At 45.8% G+C, this 22,649-nt stretch overlaps 4 protein-coding genes across 11 annotated transcripts; 2 read left to right on the top strand and 2 right to left on the bottom strand.

Moving 5' to 3' along the window:
• Nucleotides 1–460: 460 nt before the first annotated feature.
• On the top strand, nt 461–4,380 carry naxe (NAD(P)HX epimerase). 3 transcript variants are annotated; one of them, XM_068575061.1, is made up of 7 exons: nt 461–599; nt 1,497–1,684; nt 1,803–1,911; nt 2,125–2,235; nt 2,547–2,657; nt 3,019–3,166; nt 3,622–4,380. In XM_068575061.1, the coding sequence occupies exons 2-7, from the start codon at nt 1,512–1,514 to the stop codon at nt 3,819–3,821; spliced, it is 852 nt and encodes a 283-aa protein (XP_068431162.1). In that variant the 5' UTR covers nt 461–599; nt 1,497–1,511; the 3' UTR covers nt 3,822–4,380. The 3 variants fall into 3 exon arrangements, with proteins under 3 accessions (XP_068431162.1, XP_068431164.1, XP_068431163.1); XM_068575063.1 differs by having other exon boundaries at nt 470–533; XM_068575062.1 differs by having other exon boundaries at nt 474–599; nt 1,469–1,684.
• A 101-nt stretch (nt 4,381–4,481) lies between these two features.
• On the bottom strand, nt 4,482–10,593 carry scn1bb (sodium channel, voltage-gated, type I, beta b). The gene is made up of 6 exons (XM_068575064.1): nt 9,232–10,593; nt 8,973–9,136; nt 7,728–7,965; nt 7,211–7,352; nt 5,590–5,668; nt 4,482–5,018 (listed from the first exon to the last, which is right to left on the bottom strand). The coding sequence occupies exons 1-5, from the start codon at nt 9,278–9,280 to the stop codon at nt 5,599–5,601; spliced, it is 663 nt and encodes a 220-aa protein (XP_068431165.1). The 5' UTR covers nt 9,281–10,593; the 3' UTR covers nt 4,482–5,018; nt 5,590–5,598.
• On the top strand, nt 10,444–15,050 carry zbtb22a (zinc finger and BTB domain containing 22a). Of its 2 annotated transcripts, XM_068575059.1 has the most exons (4): nt 10,444–11,083; nt 11,783–12,001; nt 12,101–12,923; nt 13,485–15,050. In XM_068575059.1, exons 2-4 carry the CDS (start codon nt 11,795–11,797, stop codon nt 14,600–14,602), a joined length of 2,148 nt encoding a protein of 715 aa, XP_068431160.1. In that variant the 5' UTR covers nt 10,444–11,083; nt 11,783–11,794; the 3' UTR covers nt 14,603–15,050. The 2 variants fall into 2 exon arrangements, with proteins under 2 accessions (XP_068431160.1, XP_068431161.1); XM_068575060.1 differs by lacking the exon at nt 10,444–11,083 and having other exon boundaries at nt 11,104–12,001.
• A 2,013-nt stretch (nt 15,051–17,063) lies between these two features.
• On the bottom strand, nt 17,064–22,649 carry mbpa (myelin basic protein a). Of its 5 annotated transcripts, XM_068575527.1 has the most exons (7): nt 22,363–22,648; nt 20,454–20,549; nt 20,057–20,083; nt 19,138–19,158; nt 17,737–17,820; nt 17,586–17,606; nt 17,136–17,204 (listed from the first exon to the last, which is right to left on the bottom strand). In XM_068575527.1, the coding sequence occupies exons 1-6, from the start codon at nt 22,480–22,482 to the stop codon at nt 17,604–17,606; spliced, it is 351 nt and encodes a 116-aa protein (XP_068431628.1). In that variant the 5' UTR covers nt 22,483–22,648; the 3' UTR covers nt 17,136–17,204; nt 17,586–17,603. The 5 variants fall into 5 exon arrangements, with proteins under 5 accessions (XP_068431626.1, XP_068431627.1, XP_068431629.1 ...); XM_068575525.1 differs by lacking the exon at nt 17,586–17,606 and having other exon boundaries at nt 17,064–17,204; nt 22,363–22,649; XM_068575526.1 differs by lacking the exons at nt 17,586–17,606; nt 19,138–19,158 and having other exon boundaries at nt 17,064–17,204; nt 22,363–22,647.

Raw genomic sequence — 22,649 nt, 5'->3', positions numbered from 1 at the left:
TGTTCTTTTGACCATTATAAGTGTTTCTACCTCAAAACAAGAGAAATCTTTCTCTCTCACACATGATACTTCATTCATAGTGATAATGTGTTTATATTCATATGAAGTTAAGAGTGAAGTAATATAGTACAGTTACTTCAAACATGTACTTACAATAAGTGCCATTTCAAGACACTTCAATGCAGCTTTCCACTGTTAATCTATTTTTACATAAATCAGCGGCTTAAGTTCATTTACAGATTCATATTTGAGCTTTCATTCTACCGACATAATTTAATAATGCAGTCTAAAATCTATCTATCTACCTACATAGAGAGTATATAACAACATAACACTCTCTGCGATGAGTAGGCTACCTTTACTTTTGATGTTTCAAGAGCATTTTCCGCTGCTCAAAACAATACTCAGTACTCGGACTTTTATTTTGAAATTAGAATCGACGCGTTTACATGATTTCAAACCCGGAAGTGGGAGACACCATTGCGCCTCAAGTGTCGTTGCTCGGTGCCGTTTTATCTGTGTGTGATTGACTCGTAAGTTGTTTCCTAGAGGACACGTGCATGTGAAGTTATTTTAAAGGACGGCTCGCTGACATTTCGGTGAGTGCAGACAAAGTTTAGCTCGAGCCGAGAGTTAGCTTAGCATACAACCGCTGCGCAGCCCGGACACCTTTAGGTTGTTTAGAGACTTCAATGAACAGACGTGACGCGTCCTGTCACGTCCATCAGAGGATAACTAGCTGCTATGTCACGCTGGTACAGATGGAGCTGCATGACGACAGCAGACGATCAGTGACGTCATTGTGATGTGTGTTGACGTGATCAGGTTTATGTTGCAGTCATCAAGTAACTCCATGTTATTAAGAACAACTAGTTCTCACTCTGTTCGCTACATTTTTTCACATTTGGCAGATTTTAATCAGTTTTCTTTCTTTTTTAAGGTGAAATTCTAACAAATGAAAAGTGTTTATTTGTATTTTCTTTTGTGAAACACATAATTGAAGCTCAAGCTTAAAACATTTGTGCTTTTCTTGGTTTAATTTAATTCGAGATGTAGTCCTGATAGTGATGTATTTATAGATTGTCATTGTTTTAGTCCATCACAGTTTCCTAGAGCTACAGTTGACGTTTACTAATAGCTTTTATTTTGTAATGTCTCATTAAAAAAAATTAAATTCACCATAATATAAAAGAAAGCAAAGCAGTACATCCTAGCAGGTACCGGCAAACGATTAATACATTGACTATTCGATCCACTGACTGATCTCCTCAGCATTTATTAGACCAAACATTTTGACCCTGGACTCTGTGAAATTGTATAGATGTTTTTTTTAAGATTTTACACACTCAATTAATACAAAAAAGATCTCCAGAATAATAGATATAGCCTGTTCAGTAGGGTGTACTTGCAGTAGGATTCTGTCTGATCACTGATTGGATGTGTGGACCGGCTTCCTTCAGTCCAGTAGATCTCTGTGGTCTCTTCTGTCCCGGCAGTTTGGATCCACCTGGATGTTGAGTGCGCGGGCTCTGTTCGGTATCGGCCTCCTGGTGACCTCGAGGGCCGCGGCGGTGCTCGCTCGCACCGGGGCATGTCCGCTGTCCGCTGCAGCTAACAACCACGAGAGGGACTGTTTCTCTAGCAGGCCTGCTTCCACCATGGCCCAGACCATCAAATACCTCGGGTAAAGTTTGACATCTTGTATTCAGAGCAGCGGAAATACTTACAGAATATAAGTGTGTGTGTGTATCGACACACACACACACAGACTGTCCACACTGACCTGTTGATGCTCCACACAGGCAGGAGGAGGCCCAGCACATTGACGAGGAGCTCTTCAGTGAGTACGGCTTCAGCGTGGACCAGCTGATGGAGCTGGCTGGACTCAGCTGTGCCACAGCCATCGGCAGGGTGAGACATCAAATCGGGTTTTTCTTGTGTGTTACCGGAAAAAAAAAACAGATTTCCAGTACATGGATCTGTCTAAATGAGTTTAGGCAGGAATGATTGCGTTACTTCTGACCTCTTCATCGCTAGAAGCATTTCTCTTCAGTAGCTGCTGTAAAGAAAATCCTCTTCTCCTTGTCAGATAGTGTAATGGATTTGTTCTCTCCCCCCAAACAGGCTTATCCCATCACCTCCCTGGTCAAGGCCAGACCTTCTCTGCTGGTGATTTGTGGACCTGGGAACAATGGAGGCGACGGCCTGGTCTGTGCACGACATCTCAAACTCTTTGTGAGTGGCCTTCGCTCGAGTGACAAGACACTCTGCAGCGGTGGTGGAAAGTTCCTGAAGAACAGTTTTGAGTCATTGTGTTCATGTTTTGGGGTACTTGTTAACTTGTACTCCAGTATAGTTACTTGACAGTTATAGTTTGTAGTTATTTTTGCATCTTATTTTTTACACCAAAAATACAATGAGCTTCTAAAAAGTGTGTTTTTCAGTTTAAAGAAACCCTCCTCTTGTGTTTAAAAGTGTCTAACTTGTGTCTAACTTGCGGCTGTTAATTTTTTAAACTATAGAAAATAACAAATGTCCTCCTGCAGGGTTACGAGCCCACCGTCCTGTACCCGAAGAAGCCCAACAAGCCTCTGTTCCAGGGCCTGACCACGCAGTGCCAGAAAATGGAGATCCCCTTCCTGACGGAGATGCCTGAGGTTTGCCGTTAATCAATAATGCAGCATCGCTATCCCACACACGGGGCCGAAGACAAGCCCTTCTGCTAATTGTCTTCACGAGTGTGTATTTTGCTTCGAGCTATGCGGCATCTGTTTTAGACATTGTGAGATGGAGCTCAAGGAGGCTGCAGCTTCGAGTGGATGATGCCTTAATGATCCCCGTTGGGGGAATTAGGGTTAGAGATTTTATTGTAATGGACAACGCAGTCCATTGTGTTGTTGGTAACTACTGATGCAGCAGACTCAATCACTTATGTTTCCAAATGTTTCATTACATATGCTGGAGATGTGTAATCCGCAGCATAAGTAATCCTAAAAAAAAACAAACATGAATTCTCAGGCTGCGGTGATCGACGAGGCTTACAACCTGGTGGTAGACGCCATCTTCGGCTTCAGCTTCAAGGGGGCGGTGCGAGAGCCTTTCGGTTCCATCCTGGACACGCTGAAGAAGACGACGGTCCCCGTCGCCAGCATCGACATCCCCTCAGGTCAGTCCTCAACCCGCTGGAGAAGAGGGATTCGCCTCATTCGGGTGACGCGGAAGCCAATCGGCTTTGAGAGTCTCCTCCTGTCGTCACTGAGTGACGTCCTGCCGTTATTAAACCAGGAATTATAGAGGAAAAAAATTCTCTCCATAGGCGGGCACCTAGAGCTCTACGATACCTGATATTAGTAGACACCGGACGAAACTATGTGTATATATGTATGTGTATAAACAATGAAAACAATGCTGTTTCACAGGGATATGTGGGACATGTACAAAGTATTGTATTGGTTATTTCTTCCATGCATATGGAGACCAATCCTCCTGTAACCGAAACATCTGAAAAACTGATCGGATATTCACGACTTCCATCTATTCTGCATTTTCACCGTTGAAGAAGAAGAATCCTGGACCGGGTTTTGACATCCTGTTCGTTTTATTCTTCATATTCTCTTTCAGGGTGGGATGTGGAGCAGGGCAGCGCGGATGGACTGCAGCCCGACACGCTCATCTCTCTCACGGCTCCCAAGAAGTCCGCCGGCTTGTTCAGGGGGCGATACCACTTCCTGGGAGGCCGGTTTGTGCCACCGGGCCTGGAGAGGAAGTACCAGCTCAACCTGCCTCAGTACCCGGGCCTGGACTGTGTGTTACGCCTGTAGGGGGACGATGCACTGAGCACGCAATGAGAGGAAGAGTGTCTTCAAACACGACGGGGGAAACAATCATCCACTTATTTATTTTCTTTTTCTCTAAGCTTTGGATGAATAGATCGATACCGCACTGGAGGTTATAGCGTAGCTTAGCATAAAGACTGAAAACAGATGGAATCGGCTAGCTTCTAAAGCTCACATGCAAACACTTAGCTTGTTTGATTTTATTTGTACGCAGAATATATAACAGTATATGTGAAAATTGCTTATTTTGCAGTTGCACATGTCGCTGTGTTCGTTCACGATTTCCACTTCTTCCTAACTCCAGCTCTGTCCTGAACATGCTGGCGTCAGAGCGGTATCAATCGATCGGTCCAGCCTTTGGAAATAAATCAAATAAAAAAAGGTTGGGGATTTGATCTGTTCCCGTTAAGTGGATGGTGGTGGCTGTAAATCCAATGTGGGGCTTGTAATAGATCTTTATGAACTCTCTGGATGATTCTTTTGTTCACGTGAAAGCGCAGCACTTTGACGTTGCGGTGGAAATTAAAAACAACCCAAACGCTGATTGTCGGTCGGTGGTCTGATTGGTGGTTCGCGTTGTTATTACCTCTGGATCGAAAAGCCGTCCATTTCCACCCTCTGAAGAAAAGGAAGACTTCGGCACCGCGTGTACTTTTCTTCAGTTTTTATTAGTACATGTTAAGATTTCATTGAATGTACAACTAGCAACTGGAAAGACAGTCTATCGTAGTCCATCACATTCTATTTAGTATTTTTTTAAGTAAATTCACGTACATGTTGTGTGTTGTACTATTTATACATTAAGTGGTGATTATGTAGTATAAAGCTTTCTTTGTTAATCAGCCGCGTGGCGTCCCAAGAGACGCCCACAGTACCGCATGAGTTTGATATCAATGTGTGAACACGTATACTTAAAGGAAGGCCGAGGGTACAGGATATGCTGTTGACTATGTGGCTCATTGATGCAGCACAGATTTCTCCAAGAAGTGCAGAACATGCTTTTGCAGCGCAGAAGACTATATACAGTGCTGGTACCATGCTCTCCTTGTACGTCATTATCCAAGTGTGATCTCTGTCAAGGTAAAGGGAAAATAGAGGCTCGATATGAAGAGGAGTCCCCCCCCCAAGCTGTCTACATGCAGGTCAGAGGGTGGAAGGATGTGTTCAGCCCACTGGAGAAGCCTGAGGATAAAGACAACATGTATTAATGCATTTAATAGCACTGTGTTTAAAGGACATCCTGTTCATTCATAAACATTAGAAACTCTAAAAAATATAAACACCAAGGGCTGGGCGTTTATTTTCTAATACTAGCTCACAATCAAGAGTTTTTGTGTGGATACCTTTCAAGCTTTCAAGAGTTAATTAATACGAGTAGCTGAGTAGCAAGAGATTTCTTTAAATATATTTACTGTACGGTAAATATAAAAGCTGAGGCTAGCCTAGCTTGAAGACTGCAAACATGTGGAACACTTCGCCTTTGTCCAAATGTAAAATAGAGAGGTTTAAAAATTAAACATACGTCGAGTTTTTCTCTCAGCACAAAATAAGTGTTCACAATTACTTTCCAAAATTGTCAAAAATTGATTATAGATATGAATGCAACATAGTCTGTGCAGTCTGAAATTGGCAAAATGATGACTTAATTCTTAAAATGGAGAAAAAAACTGAAAAGGACGGAGGTTCGATACCCAGCTCTAGGAAGCGTTGTGTCTGGGAACAATGCTCCTGACGTGCTTTTCCACAAACATACCTGTGCTATTTATTCTCCGACCTGCACCCCCGCACAGTTATCTTTACTTTCCGAGGCTATCGCTAAATATTCAGCATTTCTAGGAGAGAAAGAGAAAAAAAAACAACGTTGTGAAACTGACGAATTTCAAATTTGAGCACAATAAAATGGGTGAAAAATGCAAAAAACAAAAACATCACAGCTATCTATGACAGATTTGTGTTCCTTTTTTTTTGACTTACAGGAGGAAGGTTTTGGTTTTTACTAGGGAGGAGGATGACAGGGTGGGACGGACAAGACGAAAAACATGACAAATAGACAAGAGGGAGTGAGACAAAGAGACAAACAAGTGAAAAGGCACAAACTGGATGGAAACATTAATAATCTTTAAAATAAGTGCTGTAAGAGAACGGGTATAAAGAAGAGGAGAGTAATATGAACCAAAGAGAGGATGTAACAAAGTAAAAGTTTAAAATTATAGGTGTGACTTCACAATACAGCATGAATAACATAGCATGGCAGTATTCATGGGGAAATACACACTTTTCAAAGCATCATTTATTGTAATTTTAAACATATTCAAAGAGTTTGGTTTTTAGAGTAAAGGCCCAGTCGCACCAGAAACAAATATGTCCTTCGAAACTTGGTGGTGTAGCGACTATTTGCCAGTATAGGTGAGCTAACTGCTAACGAGCTAGCAAATCACTACTGGTCGCTAATAATAACTCATGCTTCTTTCTACAGGACAATACATTGTATTTAAGAGACATATTTGTAGCATCGACTCAAAAACCACAAACCGTTCCTCTTTGGTGGAGCAGACCGACTGAGGGTTAAAGAAAAGTGGAGCTAGAGTGCTACAGGAAGTTAGCATCGCACTAGTTCCCTTGTCAAAAAGATAAAGAAAGGCAGTAAATGATGCGCTTTGTAGTCTCATTACGTGTTAGCAACAGCCATTTTAAAAACACATAAAAGCTTTAAAAAAACGTGCGCGTATTCCCGCAGCCCTCCGTTAAGCTAATAAGCTAGCATAGCTTCCTCTCTACAGATCACGGCGATTCCGTTGAAATCAATTGATTTTGCAGCCAAAATGTTGGCGTTTTGAAGTAAGACCCGGTTACACAACCAGGTCTTACTCCAGCTGTGTGTTGTTTCAAGCTTTGCACACTAAGAGCCCGAACGATATATCAGTATCAGCATATACATGCTGGCTAATAACTCACAACAAATCCTTAACAGACAAATTTAAGGTAGCCTGATCAATAAACAATTGTGTTTATGTTGTGATATATCGTTACTGGATTTTTTTTTTGGAAACTTAAATATCTATGCAGGTATTTGCCTTAAAAATCCAGCACTTTGTTTGGGCTCAACAGCATACACACATTCACACGTCAATGTTATTTGGATAAAAACCTTGTATCTCCAAAGTGGCTGCTTTTCAAGAACTGTTCAGCTTGACCACTAATTTTTGGCTAAAGTCATTTGCATTAGTCAAGAAAGAATCACCTCATCTATACCAAAATTAAAAAAAGCACTGTAAAATCCTTCAATCAAACTAAAATCGGAGTTACAGGGTTTTCACATTGTGAGTTGAATATGTGCACAGATGTAAGGCAGTATAGAAAAACAAAACACTTACGCCGCTTCTCGTAACGCTTCCTCCCCGGCTGCTGATATCTTCTTGTAGCAGTATATCATCTCTATGAGGAGCCAGACCTGCAAGCCGATGATGGTCACGTACATCATGACCTCGGACACGATGGAGGCCGTCCCTCTGGTGGCTGCACGCACGAAAGCCAGGAAATCAAGAAATCAGACAAACCCCAAAAACAGATATTTAGCGCTGGAGAGAACCCGGCTGATCATCTTGTACATTTTAAGGGTTGTCTGGCTAAATAACATACTTTCCCTTACATTGACCATTTATGGGGAAATATCACAATTTGCATCAAACTCAAAGCGGCTATGATCTTGTTCCTCTGCACACGGAGGTCTCGAAAGGCTCGCTGGGTGCACAGCAAACGCAGACTGGGCCATCTATTTTCAGAGCGTGTGCTGACTGTGATTTTATAGAGGGAACTGCACATGAAATAACCGAGAAGCTGAATCTGTCAACGGGGACGGGATGCAATCTGCTCTCATATCTCAGCGCCTACCTTTAGCGACCACGCTGAGGTGGACCACCTTGCTGATGACGATGCTGTACTCGTAGTTGTCGTAGAAGAGGATGCGGTTGAAGAAGCATTGGTAGGTGCCCGAGTCGTTGAAGGTGACGTTGAGCAGGTATATGGACGCGTCTTGGATGTCGTGGCTCCTCTTGCTTCCGTTCCAATCCACGCGATCCATGAAGTTGTCGCTCTCGATGTTCGGGCCTTCATCGTTGTAGGTGTAGATCTGGGGCCACAGAGACATCAGCGTTAGTCAAAAATGCTGCTACGACATATACATACATACATCATTTACATACACATGAGGCCTTTGAATATTGCTGTGCACTAAATATCAAAGTTTTTCAGTTTAATGTCCTTACTTTCTTCTTTATTGTATGAACTATAAGTGAATAAGTGATGTATAACTCTGTAGACATTATATATATATATATATATATATATATATATATATATATATATATATATATATATATATATGTGTAACACATATACAGTATATGTCTATAAAGAACATATAAATCTACCGTGTATGAAAAAGAAAAAACAACAGTCAGCAAACAATAAAAAAGCGTATAGGGGAGTGAAGTGGTGTCCCTTTAGTGCTAAAGATGATAACAATAAGAACAAATACACATTTTAAAAAAAAAACGCAAGTAAGATTACTTCATATCCGGGAGCCTGAAGTGTCTGCACCCGTCTTTATGTATCCTTATACATGTTTTTCTTGCGACATACAGAAAGACAGCAGGAAATCCAGATGTTCATACTTTATGGAATATTTTATTGCACAGGATGTTGGAATCCTTTTTTTTTGGTTGATTTCCAAATAAAGCTATGCTGAATTTATCGCAGCTGTGCAAACACAGGACGAGGTCAACCTGTCCGCGTGTCATCTCTGGAGCTTTAATTATCCCTGTGGTGTAACATATCACGATTGATCGCCTCTGAACCCCACCGTGACCTCGACACTGGGCGCTATGATGCGATGGAGGGCGTGTGGGTGTGTGCGAGAGAGGGAAGGGGGGGGGGTCGGAAAGCTGGTGTGTGGACTGTATATAGATATAAAAAGCTTGTGTCTCAAGGACAGTGAGATTGTAAGGATACTTGCACGACTTAAACTCCTTTGGAAGCACAAACACTTCCTGTACTCCACAATGTGCTGCGTCAGTTATGTTGCGTGCCGGCACCTGACTAAGAAATTCTCCCGGGGAGGATGATTTGCACACTCACGCGATTAAAGTCGGCCTCTCCTTTCCCCCTGAAGTACCATTCGACGGTGGCGGACGCCGGCACCTCGCTCCTCCTCTTGCAGGAAAGGCAGCCCAGTTTGAAGCCCTTGCCAGCGACCGCCTCCGTGTCAGAGTCCGGCTCTGCACAGGCCCCACGGGAGTAGGCTGACAGAAACAAAGAAAGGCATTATTCACTACTTTGGTTTAACACAATGCAACAACACATCACAAAAGGCCACACACAGGTCGACTCCACTCACCAAACATGCTGCAGAGGAGAGTAAGGAGCAGGAGGTGTGATGCTGCCATGTCAGCCGGATGTTGGAGGAGCAGTTTTATTTGATGAGGAGCCTCAAAGAAATGGACCAACTTCACCAGCAGCGCTCCTGGTGTGGAGCTCCAAAAGACTGTTGTTGTTGAAACTTCAAATACACTGGACCCCCGCTTTTGTAGTAATTGAACGGATGTTTACAAAGGTTTTCTTTTTCTGTATGAAGAAGCCTGGATGAAGCGTCAGTCACTTACTGAATCGGCCAAACATGCAACGTAAAGTGAATCCGCCCACAGGCCGAGAGGACGCCCTCAACAGTTATACACTAATGGTTGCTGAGTTATTTTTTTTTGAATTATTGATGCTTCTTCTTGCCAAAGCCCCCTCCCGCTCCTGGTATAGCTCTATAGCTGCTGCATTCCAGCAGTGTCTTCTTTCTCTGCTTTTAATTTTCCAGCTGCATATGAAACAATTTGGATGTCTGACTCACAGTGTTTACCCAGATCAACACCCCTGAAATTGTATTTGCTGTTTATTCTTCCCTTGAGGTCTTAACGTGAGATGGACAGAGCGACCATTAGACCTGCCTGGGGCCACATGCTCTGCAAAGGTTAGGTGTGTTTATATAATGTGCAACACGCAGGCTACTGACCCTCTGCAATACACTTACACATACAGTGCATATATATATATATATTGAATTTGCATGCTCTGGGTGCAGAAATGGCTATATTCTGCAGGTTAGATGCTAACAATAGGCTTGTTAAACACAGATTTGATGGGCAATTCTTATCTTCAAACGGATCACTGAACACTGTCCTGGAATCGAGGCATCCTCTCCTCGAGTCGTCTCTTCCGAGAAGAAAAAGATGGAGAAGAGGATGAAGATAAAAAAAAAATCGCGTACTCCCCTGTGATGACAGCTGGATGATGGAAAGACGTTGTATGTCCAGTCGTCTAATGAGCCGCGCGCTCGTAGAAGAGATGCTTTGCTCGTTCCGGCATTGCGGGTAAAACAGACGCCAGCCCTCCTCCCCCAAAAAATAATAACAGCTAATCTATTAGAAGCGTCCTGTCCCTGTTACCGATGCGTGCGTGTGTGCGTGTGTCCCTGCATGTGTGTGCGTGTTTTCTTCCTGCGCCACATCACAGGAAGCTGCAGATGCACTGCGGTAAAAGAAGAGAGAGAGAAAAACAGGACGTGCCTGTAACGTGACGAATGTTTGGCTTCTGACCCGCTGTTTTTACCCTGAAACAAGCAATGCTCTGTCCGAGGGGCCACTGCGGGGGCCGCGCGGAGCGATTACAGCGCGTTTAAATGAGCAACAAAGGGCTTTAACAGTCGGGGCAGTTGATATCAGAGCGCACTGGCCCTTTAAGAGAGCTCCAGCAGGGGGGCGGGGCCATGTTATGCTAATGTTAACGGTCCTTTAACTCCGCGTCAGTTAGTAACTTACAATAACTGCCCACGCATAATAACCAGTTCAGCTGCTATAACAGTAATAGTCATAGTTAGGTAAGATTTGTATCAGCTGGCCGGTGTAACGGCATTTGACAACAACTCCACTTTACCACCAAACACGCTCTCACGGCGCGAGTTAGCATCGACGATGCTGTTTGGTCGACCAGCTCGCAACAGCTACGCCTCCGGGCCGGCTGCTGCTGCCGCCGCCGCTGCTGGCGCCCACGAGCCTGCTGCTATCGCTATGTCCGACTCAGAGGAGCGACGGCAACGTCACGCTGCATTTGGAATTCACGCATGATAATGTTGTGCTACACATAGCCAACAAAGCTCTCTATAAAAGTAAAACTAAAAAGCTGAACACACCGGCACACCGAAGGTAAAGTAACGATGCTAACTAGCTGGCTAACGTGTGAGCTAACTAGCTAACTTAGACGCTGAATGAGAGCACACACCAGACCTCATGTTAATAACAATGATTTTTAGCGACCGTCCGTGTGGGGGCTCACAGTGGCTAACGAGCTAACGTCAGATGATCATCAGGTGGAAGCTCATCACAAATCAATATCTTTATAGACAGGCTGCCCACTTTCACCTGAGGATGTGGCTGAACCAATCAATCGATTAGTTCTGTTCAAACGCTAGTTAGCGGTATAATGTAAGATTACGATACATTTAAAAGGCGATGAATGAATTGTTAAGGGGCGTTTTCCAGCTTCTCTGTTATGAGGATTTACTGCTTTTGTTCATCTTGTTTGACAGCCAGCTGAATATGTTTAGGTACTGTTGGTGTTAATTGGGAAAACAAGTAATTAGAGGATACTTGATTTGTCCAAATAACAATTTAAACCGACTCAACACACTTTCAGGAGAAAATCTAAGGATGTGTTTTTAGTTTTTGCTCGATAATGTAATCACTCCATTACCAGAGTTGTACTTTAGTCATTCACACATACTGTAATTTAAAACCACACAAAGAAAGTGTAACTGGAGCAAAGAGAAGTACAAGAACCAATGTGTGGACAAAATATTCGAAATGGTCCATTTGCGCTTTGTAATGTTTTATTCTTGTCTGTAGTTTTGTGAGACCATGGATGCGACCTGCAGTGCTTCTGCTGCTCCCGCTGGTTTGACGGTGCAGGTGTGCTTCCCCGGTGCTCGTGCTGCCGTCCTGGACAATCTGAACCGGCAGCGCGAGGAGGGCCGGCTGTGCGACCTCTCCATCCAGGTGCAAGGGCAGGTGTTCCGGGCTCACCGCTGCGTGCTCGCTGCATCCTCGCCTTACTTTCACGACCAGGTGGGCCGGTTTGGATCGTTAATTCGTTCACAATGAGGTTCCGCTCGGCCCCGTCTTTTCAAAAGCTCAGTGCGTCCTCTCTCTGCTATCTCTCGACAGGTGTTGCTGAAGAACGTCACGACCGTTTCCCTCCCCTCGGTCATGGACCCGGTGGCCTTCGAGAGCGTCCTGAGCTCGGCCTACACGGGCCAGCTGAGCATCGTGCACGATGACATCGTGAACTACGTCACCGTGGCCAGTTTCCTCCAGATGTGGCACATCGTGGACAAGTGCACGGAGATCCTGAAGAGGCCCCGGCCCTCAGCAGAAGCTAGCCCCGGGGAGGCCGCCGCGGCCCACCCTGGCACCGCGTCCCGCCAGCAGTCCCCGAGCAGCACCGACTGCTTGTACCTGGAAAGGGAGGGAAGGAGGAAGGAGAGAAAGCCGGACGCCCTGCCGCCATTAGCCACGTGGCGGCGTCCGCAGCAGTTCCCCAGATGGGGGCGACCGCGGCCGTCACCGGCTCAGCACTTAGCCGACTCCCAGCTTGACGCCCTCGCTGGCTATGCGGAGGGCGATTACGGCAACTGCGAGGAGGCGTGGGTTTCGAGCCACAGCAAGCAAGCCAGCCACTTCGCTCACGATGGACCGGGCCACAATAGCCGGTACCACGGCGGGTTCCCTGGTGGCGAGGCCATGAAGCAGAAAGCCAGGTTTCAACAGCGACAGGCGCCGGCGGGCGGCGACAGGCTGAATAGAGAGAGCGGGGACAGTGACGAGACGCAGGAGAAGAGGAGGAAGGAGAAAAGAGGGATCGAGGCAGACGAGGGAGTCGGAGAAGCAGCAGCAGCAGCAGCAGGAGGAGCAGCAGCAGCAGCAGCAGCAGCAGCAGCAGCAGCGGTAGAGAAAAAGGGAGGAGGCTTCGCACAAATGGGGCACTGCGGTACGATACAAAGGCCTCTTTTCACTTTGACCACTGATAATGTTTCTAACACGCAAATAGTCCTTTTTATTGAAGAGGAATTCCGCCGTTGGAAAGAGGGTCGTGTCTTAAAATGAGGTCACTTGTGTGGTGGAACTGTGAAATGATTTCGAAATTGGCGCAGAGAAACGTAACTAAACATTTCTAAGTTTTGACACATGCTGAGAAGTGTTGTCGCCCGAAAGCGGAAAATCCTACGGCAACCACAATGTCTTCATTTTGTGTCTTTTCACAGTCTTCTTCTTGTGCCGAACCGCCAAGACATTTTAATACAGTAAAATGTATTAAGGGAACTGCCATAACAACACAAAATGAACATTTTAAAATAATTGATTCATGAATTAATTGTTGTATTTCTGACCTACAAAATGTTTTCCTGAATAACTTATTTTGAAGTTGGACAGGAATCCGGGATTATGATTCTCACAGACGCATATCTGTGATGTCACCAAAAAAGGTGTTGCGATGATGTCACGTATTACTTCTCCTTGATCTGATCTTGTTTTTACTTTTATTCTGCAGACTTCCGCCCAATTTCAGATGAGAGTGTCGGACAAGCCGCGGTGAAGACGAGCGCGGAGGAGATCAAGGAGAAAGTGCAGAGAAGTTTGTCGGGAAGAGACGCCGCCTCCGACCTGCACAGCGGTCACGCTTGCCAAACGGGCGACGGCGTCCCGGGCCCCGCCTGTCCGGTCTCCGTGCGGCTGCAGTGGCAGACGGGTCCCTGGTCTCAGCAAGAGCAGAGGCCGCCGGACGGAGAGGCCGGCAGCTGCAGTAAAGACGACGAGGAAGACGACGAGGAGGAGGAGGACGCAGACTTTGAGTGTTTCGCAGAAGGGACGTTTAGCCGCGGCACATATGACGAGATCGAAGATGGCACGGGACAAGTTTCCCAGAGGCCTTTAGTGCCCGCGTCCCCCGACTTCACCATGGCGGCGTCTGAGGTGAACTGGCCCTCCGCCGGCGCGGGACAGGGGAGCTCGACGACCCCGACCTCGAGCCGCCACCTGTCTCCGTCGTCCGCCTCGTTTCCGCCGCCCTCCTCGCCCCCGACTCCGTCCTCGTCCTCCTCGGTGTCCCTCGCCGGCGCCCCCTACACAGGCAAGGTCCACTTCTGCCACTGCGGCAAAGCCTACACCCTGAAGAGCATGCGGGACCGGCACGTGAAGATGCAGCACCTCAACCTGCGGCCCTTCGGCTGCCCCGTCTGCACCAAGTCCTTCAAGATGAAGCACCACCTCACCAAGCACCTTAAGACTCACGGAGGGCTGCGGCCTTACGAGTGCGGCCTGTGCGGAAAGAAGGTCATTTGGAGGGACAGCTTCCTCCGGCATCAGGCCCGATGCGAGAGACTCGCCTCCAGCTCCTCGGCGAACGGCAACAACGCCGGCGCGCCCGCGCCGGACATGGACGACGGCTTCAGTTACGGGTTTGAAGACGGCGAGGCCTTTCTCGGGACGACAGGAGGTCAAGTGAAGGTCGAGGAGGTGGACTTCCACGGGGAGATGGAGGACGGGATGCGCGGCCTCTTGGGCAGCGTGTCCGGCATCGTGGACGAGCTGAGGACTCAGTCGCAAAACCTGGACGCCGGTAGTCACGTTTTTAAAGAGGAGGTGAGCGAGAGCTTCAGCGGAAATTAATCATTCACGTGGAACTGAACACAAATACACGACGGACACAAAATCATCGACGGCTTCTGTGAGCGGACGCTTTTCTTTCATTCCTTCTCATGTCTGTTCTGGTCATGCCGTGGCTGTTTGAACACACAAAGGAACAATACAATCGTATGCTGTTATCAAGTGGCCCTTTTTTAATCATACATAGCCTAAGTTCTTGTTTAGTGATGCTGTAAAGTGAACATCTGTGTTGTGAAGGTACTTCTTGTGCCCAATAAAAGTTAATTTGCATTTTGCACATAAATCATGTGCCATTGATCTGCATTATAAAAATGAATAAAAGGGCATAGACGATGTTCTCTGTGACACATTGATGTCTCTTCACACTAAGCAAAGAAAGGGAATCTTGGTACATGCTGTTATAAAAGCATTTTAGATTTTTCTAAATGATTAAATGCTCATTTAAAAAACACCTTGCACTCCTTTCTGAACGGTTCTTTGCAGCACAACGGTGGAGCAGCAGAGGTCTCTCTTGCTCTCTTCTGCGTTCACGTCGTACAAAAGCGTCCTCCATTGATTCCTTTAAAGACACTGAAAGATGACGAGCCAAGCAATAGGACTCATTTCATGTAATCGGGTGTATTCAGCGGCCGGGGATTTCCATTTGAATGGCGAACATTAGCTACTGTACAATTACAAACTGTGCCAGTTAAATTAGCACACAGTGTGGGGAATTACAATCAATCAATCTTTTATTACAGACTCAAGGTCTAGATATTACAAAAGACTTAAAATAGAAGAAATATATGCACCTATCAATTCTTTATACATAGAGAGCTCTACCAGTGTACACAACCAAAAGTTTTAATACATTTGAGGCACAATGTTCTCACTGTAGACATGTATTTAGTTGCTGGAGTGAATGCTTGTGTTCGTGGGCAACACAGAAGTTGCCGACACCGCGCTGTGCTAATTGTGTTCTCGGAGGCGGTTGTCCTTGAAGAGTTCGATCTCGGCGTTATTTCTAATGATGTGAAGCATTATCTCTCCCGCTCCTGAGCGTCGTCTTTGTTCGGCGTTCGATTCCCGAGGACAAAACGTACAGCTGGACTTAATTGGGATCTGGTTGTGTTGTTTTTCCAGTTCGTACAACCCTTTGATATCAGGATTACCGCCTCAGATGGATGATTGGCCTCCAGAGGATTTTTTTCCAGCGTGTGTGTGTCAGTGTTCAGTTATGGATCATGGGTTGAGTTCGGGGCTGATACAATTATTTTCCCTTCTGAGTTTCTCAGTAAACCTTGAAGCTGCAGCCTCTGCTATCGTCATAAGAGTGTTTCTTGTAATAACAAAGCAGTTCACCTCTAATACGATCCACACGATGCAAAGTTATACTTATGACAACCTTCACGCTCACATTCACACCTACGGGTCCAATTTGTGCAGTTTTTGTATCCATAATGCTAAGCTAGCTAATCGTCTGCTGCGTCCAGCGAAGGCCAACTAAATATTTGAAGGTGACAAAGAATGAGACATAAATATATAATGTAGATATAATGTAATGAAGACAACAGAATGGACATATTTTAAAACCTTTAATAGCTGAGAGAAGACGTAACATGTTTTATTTTTAGTTCGGCCGAACATTAAAAAACGTAACACTCGTGCAGCAAAACAAAACCCACCTGTACATTTCTACTGACCGTCCCGTTAAAGTGAACATACAAACGTCGCATGCACATTTATTACAAACAAATAAAAATGGACAAATTACACGTCAGAACATTTGAATGCAACGTTCAGTACTCCTCATCCCGCCTCACTCCACCTTAAACCTTTGAGCCACATACTATCCGACCATCAGATTGAACCAACTGCTGCCCGTCGTCTTCTGAAGGAAACACAAATGACGTTAAAACCTCAAACTTAATTTAAGATGCAACCACAAAACTCACAACAAACGACATCCACGAGCTACAATGGAGACAGTGCTTTTGAAAAGGGCATTTTTTGGGGGGATGACATCATCCTGTACATCGTCATTAATTACACCGAAGCACAATTATACAAAAACAAGTTGCATTAAAACAATATAAAGTCCACTCAGCGCAGGTTTCCAGTCGGTTTCACTCGAGGAACAGACCGCGCCCCGTTTTAGCTTTTCACATTAGGGCGTTTCGGCGGTGTCGGGTTTCCAGAAAAGCACACAAAGCGCCACTTGTGTACAAAAAAACTGCACGCAACAGGAAACAAAATAGAAAGAAAAAACTAGCACCATCGAATCAGGATACTGGAAGGGATGGGCGATTCCTACAGTGGCGGGGTGTTTTACTAAAAGCACGACCAGAACCTCTTCTAAACAGCAAGACAAGCGATTTATCCGTGGAAGTAGGATTAGAACAGAGAGGCCCAGCGGCCGCAAGCAACCCCGGAGAGCGGATTTGGTTTCGCCGTCGCCGTCTGCACACGCGGGAGGGCTCGTGTTAGTGGGTTAGCGTTTCTCGAGGTTGTGCGTCTGCCGCTCGATCCCCTCCTCCATCTCGTCCCGTCGGCGTCGGCTCTGCGGTCTGAGCGCTTAGAAGATGGTGCTCCAGCGTTTTGGGGGCGGACGGGACTTGGTGTCACCCTGGAGAGAAGAAGAAGAAGGATGAGGATGAGGAGGATGAGGAGGCTATCTATCCGCAGAGATGGCATCCATGAGGGCGTGAAGTAGCTTTCAGTTAGAACTGTGCGGAAGGAACGAGCGATTTGATTGTCGAGTACTTCACATTTATCGAGGTTTCTAGCAGATCGTCCACGCTGAAGATAAACGTCGAGGTAGATCTGCACTTGCAGACATGAATGAAGTCGCGTGTGAGCGATGTAATAACTGGGTTTACATGTCGGTGTCAGTGCGCGGATGATGGACGCCGCCCCCGCAAGCTGGTGAGTTTATTAAGATGACAGCAGCCGCTGATGGATGGGACTGAAGAGGTGAGTCGTTAAACTGTATTTATTCATTACTCACTGGTCTCCGGTGAGAGCGTCACTGTTGCATTCGAGGGGCAAACACAGACAGGATTTTTTTTTTTTTTTATGAAGCCCAGTCTTACAAGATAGAAAAGAGAGGAAGTGTATTTGAGTGACACATTGGGAAGAAGGGGGAGGAGTCAGCTCACCAGGTTGAAGATCCTGGACAGTGTGCTTTGGTCTCTGCGTCTCCTGACCGGCGACTTTGCGCTCTCGGCGCGCGGCGACGAGGCCTAGAAAAAGACGGCGTGTGAGCACAGATTGAGACCGGGGGCCCGAGACCGGGGGCCCGAGACCTGGTCCACTGCTCTGTCACTGCCTAACCTTTCAAAGCAGACGCTTAATCCGCTTTACATCGACGGCCTTCCCCCTCTTGCGTGATGAGACAGTAAGTAAACCGTTTGAAGATCTTAGAGGGAGGGTTATGACAACTACTGCTGTCGGATACAACAACATAACGTTGATAAAGTGCTTCAAAAAGGGAGAAAAAACTCGCTTTGTTCACCGTTCATCCTCTGCGATCGGGTCAGGATCGACCTTTTGGGCAGTTTTGAATGTGCTGTGGGCAATAAAAGGTGCAATCATGTGTGTTCTTTCCTTCATTATGTAACTTTTAGACAAGTTATGAAGGCCTGAGAGTCATCAACGTGTTTCAATACAGAACCCTGACTTTGCTTGTAAGCGTCGTGGTTTCTCTGTGACAGCGGCGTCAGTGAGAAGTGGAGGAAAACAGTTGTTCCTGATCTTCCTCATGCTATTGTGAGAGGGAGGAGACATGAACACTCTGATCACGGCAACCTTCACACACACACACACACACATACAGACACACACACACACACATAGACATTGCTGTCCCAGGGTCGCCTGACAGATGAGAGGACACAAAGAAGGTGGAAAAGCCAAAACAGATGGATCGGTGAGTCCTCCTCTTGGCACAGAGGAGGTGGAGGTGTTACAGAGGAATTGTGGCGTGAGGAAGAAGAAGAAGGAGGATGAAGAGGAGCAGCAGGAGGAGGAGGAGGAGGAAGATGCAGGCCAAGAGGTCCTAAGAGAAAATGTTTACCGGCTGTGGTTCATAAATAGTCGAGCGGTTTCAAAGTCATCCAGAGGCAGCGAGTCGCTCTGGATTGAAGCAAAGAAGAATTTATTGCAACGACATGAATTTACCAAACGAGCCAACGTTCTCTGCAGCGGACGGGAGTGTTTTTATTCTCGTGGCGACGGCGTCTAGAGGCAGCTCGGCCTCGGAGAATCGGCTTTTTTGTTCACGTCTACAATGGATGCGCTCGGGTGCAAAAGGGTATTTCTCTTCGAGGAGGAAAGAAAGCACACAGCGGGGAGAGAGAGTCAGGGCGAGCGCTGGAGGTTAAAGGTCACGGGGCGCGCCGCAGACAGAGGACACGATGCAGAGGAGCTCTCTGCAGACGGATTGGGTATGGGATCATTGCGTGCACACACACACACACACACACACACACACACATGAAGCGGCGCAGTCAGAAAACGGGGCTTTTGTTCGATTCGTGAAGGGAAGTTGTGTGACGTACCAAGCCCAGGGCGTCTCTCCACTGGACATGAAAAAGAAACAGACAGTGACATGATGAGATGAGAAACACTGAGCGGACCGTCGCGGTACCCGCATCCGCCTCCAGTTAAAAGATATTAAATGGGCGGGATTAGCAGCGATGTGATGGTTTATTAAAAGAGTGAAAGATGGGTGATTTCCACTTGGCGATCACCAACGTAGGTTCACTTTTTTTGGACCAGAGGGCCTCAACGTTTTTGCTTTGTGACGCCGTCAAATGAAGCGTGAGTAGTTGCACAAAAACACTCCCTCCATCGACAACTCAAAGCCACTATGTGTAGTATTTATTAGCCACGCTGGCGGTGGGAAATACCTCAGCAGCTTCACAATAACGGCTTGTACATTTCATTTGGTATCCAGACGTTCATGGTCCCCAGAGGATGAAGCTCTCCTGACTTTTCATTTAGTGTCACCAACAGATTGAAAGGCTAATACGACCACTGTACTTCAGACTTTATGTTTAGGCATCACATTACTTGGTTAGGGTTAAGAAAAGATTGTGGTTTTGGATTCAAATAAGTACCACAAATGTACAGTAAAATAAGTCAACTTTGACTTTTGGCTTCGAGTATTTTGCTGGCGATATAAATAGTTTTAATGGGACATATTTCATATTTTAGTTGTTTCGTCACTGCCGTCAGACATCTAATGTGACGCTACCAACGGGTTGGTGCTGAAGTTATAAACTCCCACACATAATGGCTCAAAGGTTTCCAATGAAACGCCCGACCAGGTATTGAATAAAAACGCTGAAAACAAAATGCTCTTGTAACTTTGATGCTGAGAAACATGATGGAGAACAAAGTAGAGAAGGAAAGTGATCAATGCATCTCTGCATCTTAGATCATCTACAGATATTGTGAGGAAAAAATGAGACTCACCCTGGATTTAGGACGAGGAGAGGACACCTGAGAGACACCGAGAAGCAACGACAACAACAACAACAACAGAGTGACTGACAGAACAACAAACACCGATCTGAAATCAAACAAGTTATTAAGCTGCTGATTGAAAGCTCCCTGAGTTGTCTCGATCAGTGTGGAAATGAAGTCATGCAGCTTTGTAATCAGCGAGGGAGTCGAGGGGAAAAGCTGATGATGCCAAGAGCGTGACAGAAGACGCTCACGCGGCGTGCGGTGAACTGGGTTTGTTCTGTGTTGTCGACACTCACAGCGGCCTCAGAGTGAGACGTCAAACACTGAATACTAAACGTGATGAAAACCAGAGGAGCTCAGCGTGACGCAACACAGCGGACTTTATGTACGACATGAAACTCACAAAGCTCCTGAAGAAATGCACCACGGCGTTTTCATTGGTCCGGCGGCGGGCGGAGGACTGCTGAGGCGAGGTGGACAGGTGACCCCGGAACGAGCCCTGAGAGGAGCAACAGAGGTCAAGAGGTGTCACCGTGAAACAGGAATGCATATTTATAACACATTTTACTTAAAAACCATTAATGCCTGTGTTTTAGCTTTGATCTATTGTTTTAAATGTCTCATTTTAAAGTAGGACGTCCTGTTTTTATACATGTTATACATGTTTTATACATGTTCTTATACATGTTTTTATACATGTTCTGATACATGTTTTATACATGTTCTTATACATGTGTTTATACATGTTTTTCTCTGTTACTGCTGTCCTAACTTTTTGTTGCCGACTTAATTTCGTTGTATGTTTTTTTTACAATGACAATAAATATATCCTTATCCTTCCAAAGGGATTTAAAATCCTGTACATTTTACTGGACCGCTAAAAAGTAGGCGGGGTTATAATCTTGCAGGATACGCAGCTGCAGAGGACCGTGGACACACACACACACACACACACACACACACACACACACACACACCTAAGTAAGCACACGTCCTATTTATTTAAAGAAAAAAATGTAATAAGGAGTAAAAGATGACTGGGGATGTGATCCAAAAGGGTCAAAAAGGTCTCTCATTGAATCTCACATGCACTGCCTTGTAACTCAACAGCACTGTGCAGTTTTTGAGTGGCATGAGCTTGAAAAGACGTCTGCCATGTCCCATGAATCGGTCTGTAGCTAATGTCATAATTACAGTAATTACAGCAGTTTCACATCTCACGATGTACAGGAAGAAAAAAAGACCGTAATCATGCGAGAAGACAGGAAATCTGCTAATTAAATCAATTAGAGGCTATTAAAAATACTCCATGGAAATAGCCTTTACAGATTCACAGGGTGAAGGGTTGTGTCGTGGACGATGGTGCGTTATCAGGTTGCAGAGATTCTTCAGGTCGTAGCCGGCTGACACACAATCTCACACATCTGACACACTGATGTCTCTCCATCTAAATCATGTGTTCTTCTGCCGGGGACATACGAGGGAAAAGATGCAAGCTCAGACAACAAGGCGCCACGCAAAGCCTCCACACCGGAGACACCTGGATGTCAGATGAAAAGGAGCGCGAGCTGCAGGAGCCCGAGGGGCCCAAGAGTCCGATCCTGGGTTTTCTATCTGCCGCTCAGGGCCAGGCTGACATTGAAGACTACACTATTTATTGAATTTAGTGTACTGTGTAAATTTACTCACAAAATAACAGCACGGGTGAGCTTGGCTGGCAAAACCCCCCCAAAACTTCCATCCAGAAACAAAAGCACCATGAGCGTGAATTTGCTTTTTCAAATGACATTGAAATCCTAAAATATAGTGCAGGTCAAGTGGACTTGTGCCTCAATATTCAAAGGCCCAAAATGAGACAATGGCCGCTCCAAAAGCTCTATTGAGGAGCGTCTGGACGTCAGAGCTCAAGCAAAAAGCCCAAAAAAGTATATAAAATAATTAAATGACTATCTGAGAATGTGTGAAGTTCAGTTTAAAAGTCTCCTGAAGGCTTCAGAGACGAGCTGAAGGAGATCAGAGATTCAATGTCCACTGCAAACCCTCATCTAGATTTGTTTTGTGTGCATTTTGTAACTTTTTCCTGCAGCTTAAATGTCTCTGAACCCAGTGGATAATCTCCAAAAACGCATTGCCGTTGTTTTTCTGACATCATTAATATGTTGGATAACTATATACGTGAACTGAACTTCTTCAGTCTGGTGCGTTGACGATCTGATTGAAGAGTTTTTTTTTAACATCAAGCCAAAGTTTTAAGAAGCAGAGAAGTTCTAGAAGAAGAAAGATCCTTTTGCTGCAGATGCGTGGACGCTCACCTTGCTCCTTTTCTTTTTGTCTCCTCCGAAGAACTTGGTAATTTGATCCATGAGACCGGGGTTCTTCTTTTTCCTGCCGAGCCCGAAGCCGCTCTGTCCTGAGGTGCTTGCCGTTGCCATGCTCGTGCTCGTGCTCGCCGAGGTCGGGTGTGGTTGACCTGTGTCTCGTCTCGTCGGTAGTCCTCTTCCAACAAGCTGGTCCTCGAAGCCCACAGTGCCGACGCTGGGATCTGCTGCTCCTTCAGGGTGGCTCTCTGGTCCTCTGACGTGCCGAAGGGGGCCGTCTT

Source organism: Clinocottus analis, unplaced genomic scaffold (assembly GCF_023055335.1).
Source record: "Clinocottus analis isolate CAN_PGR_092001 unplaced genomic scaffold, fCliAna1.0.p SCAF_14, whole genome shotgun sequence".
NCBI lineage: Eukaryota > Metazoa > Chordata > Actinopteri > Perciformes > Cottidae > Clinocottus > Clinocottus analis.
Note: the sequence above shows the minus strand (reverse complement) of the source record. Positions and strands in the feature narration are given on the sequence as shown.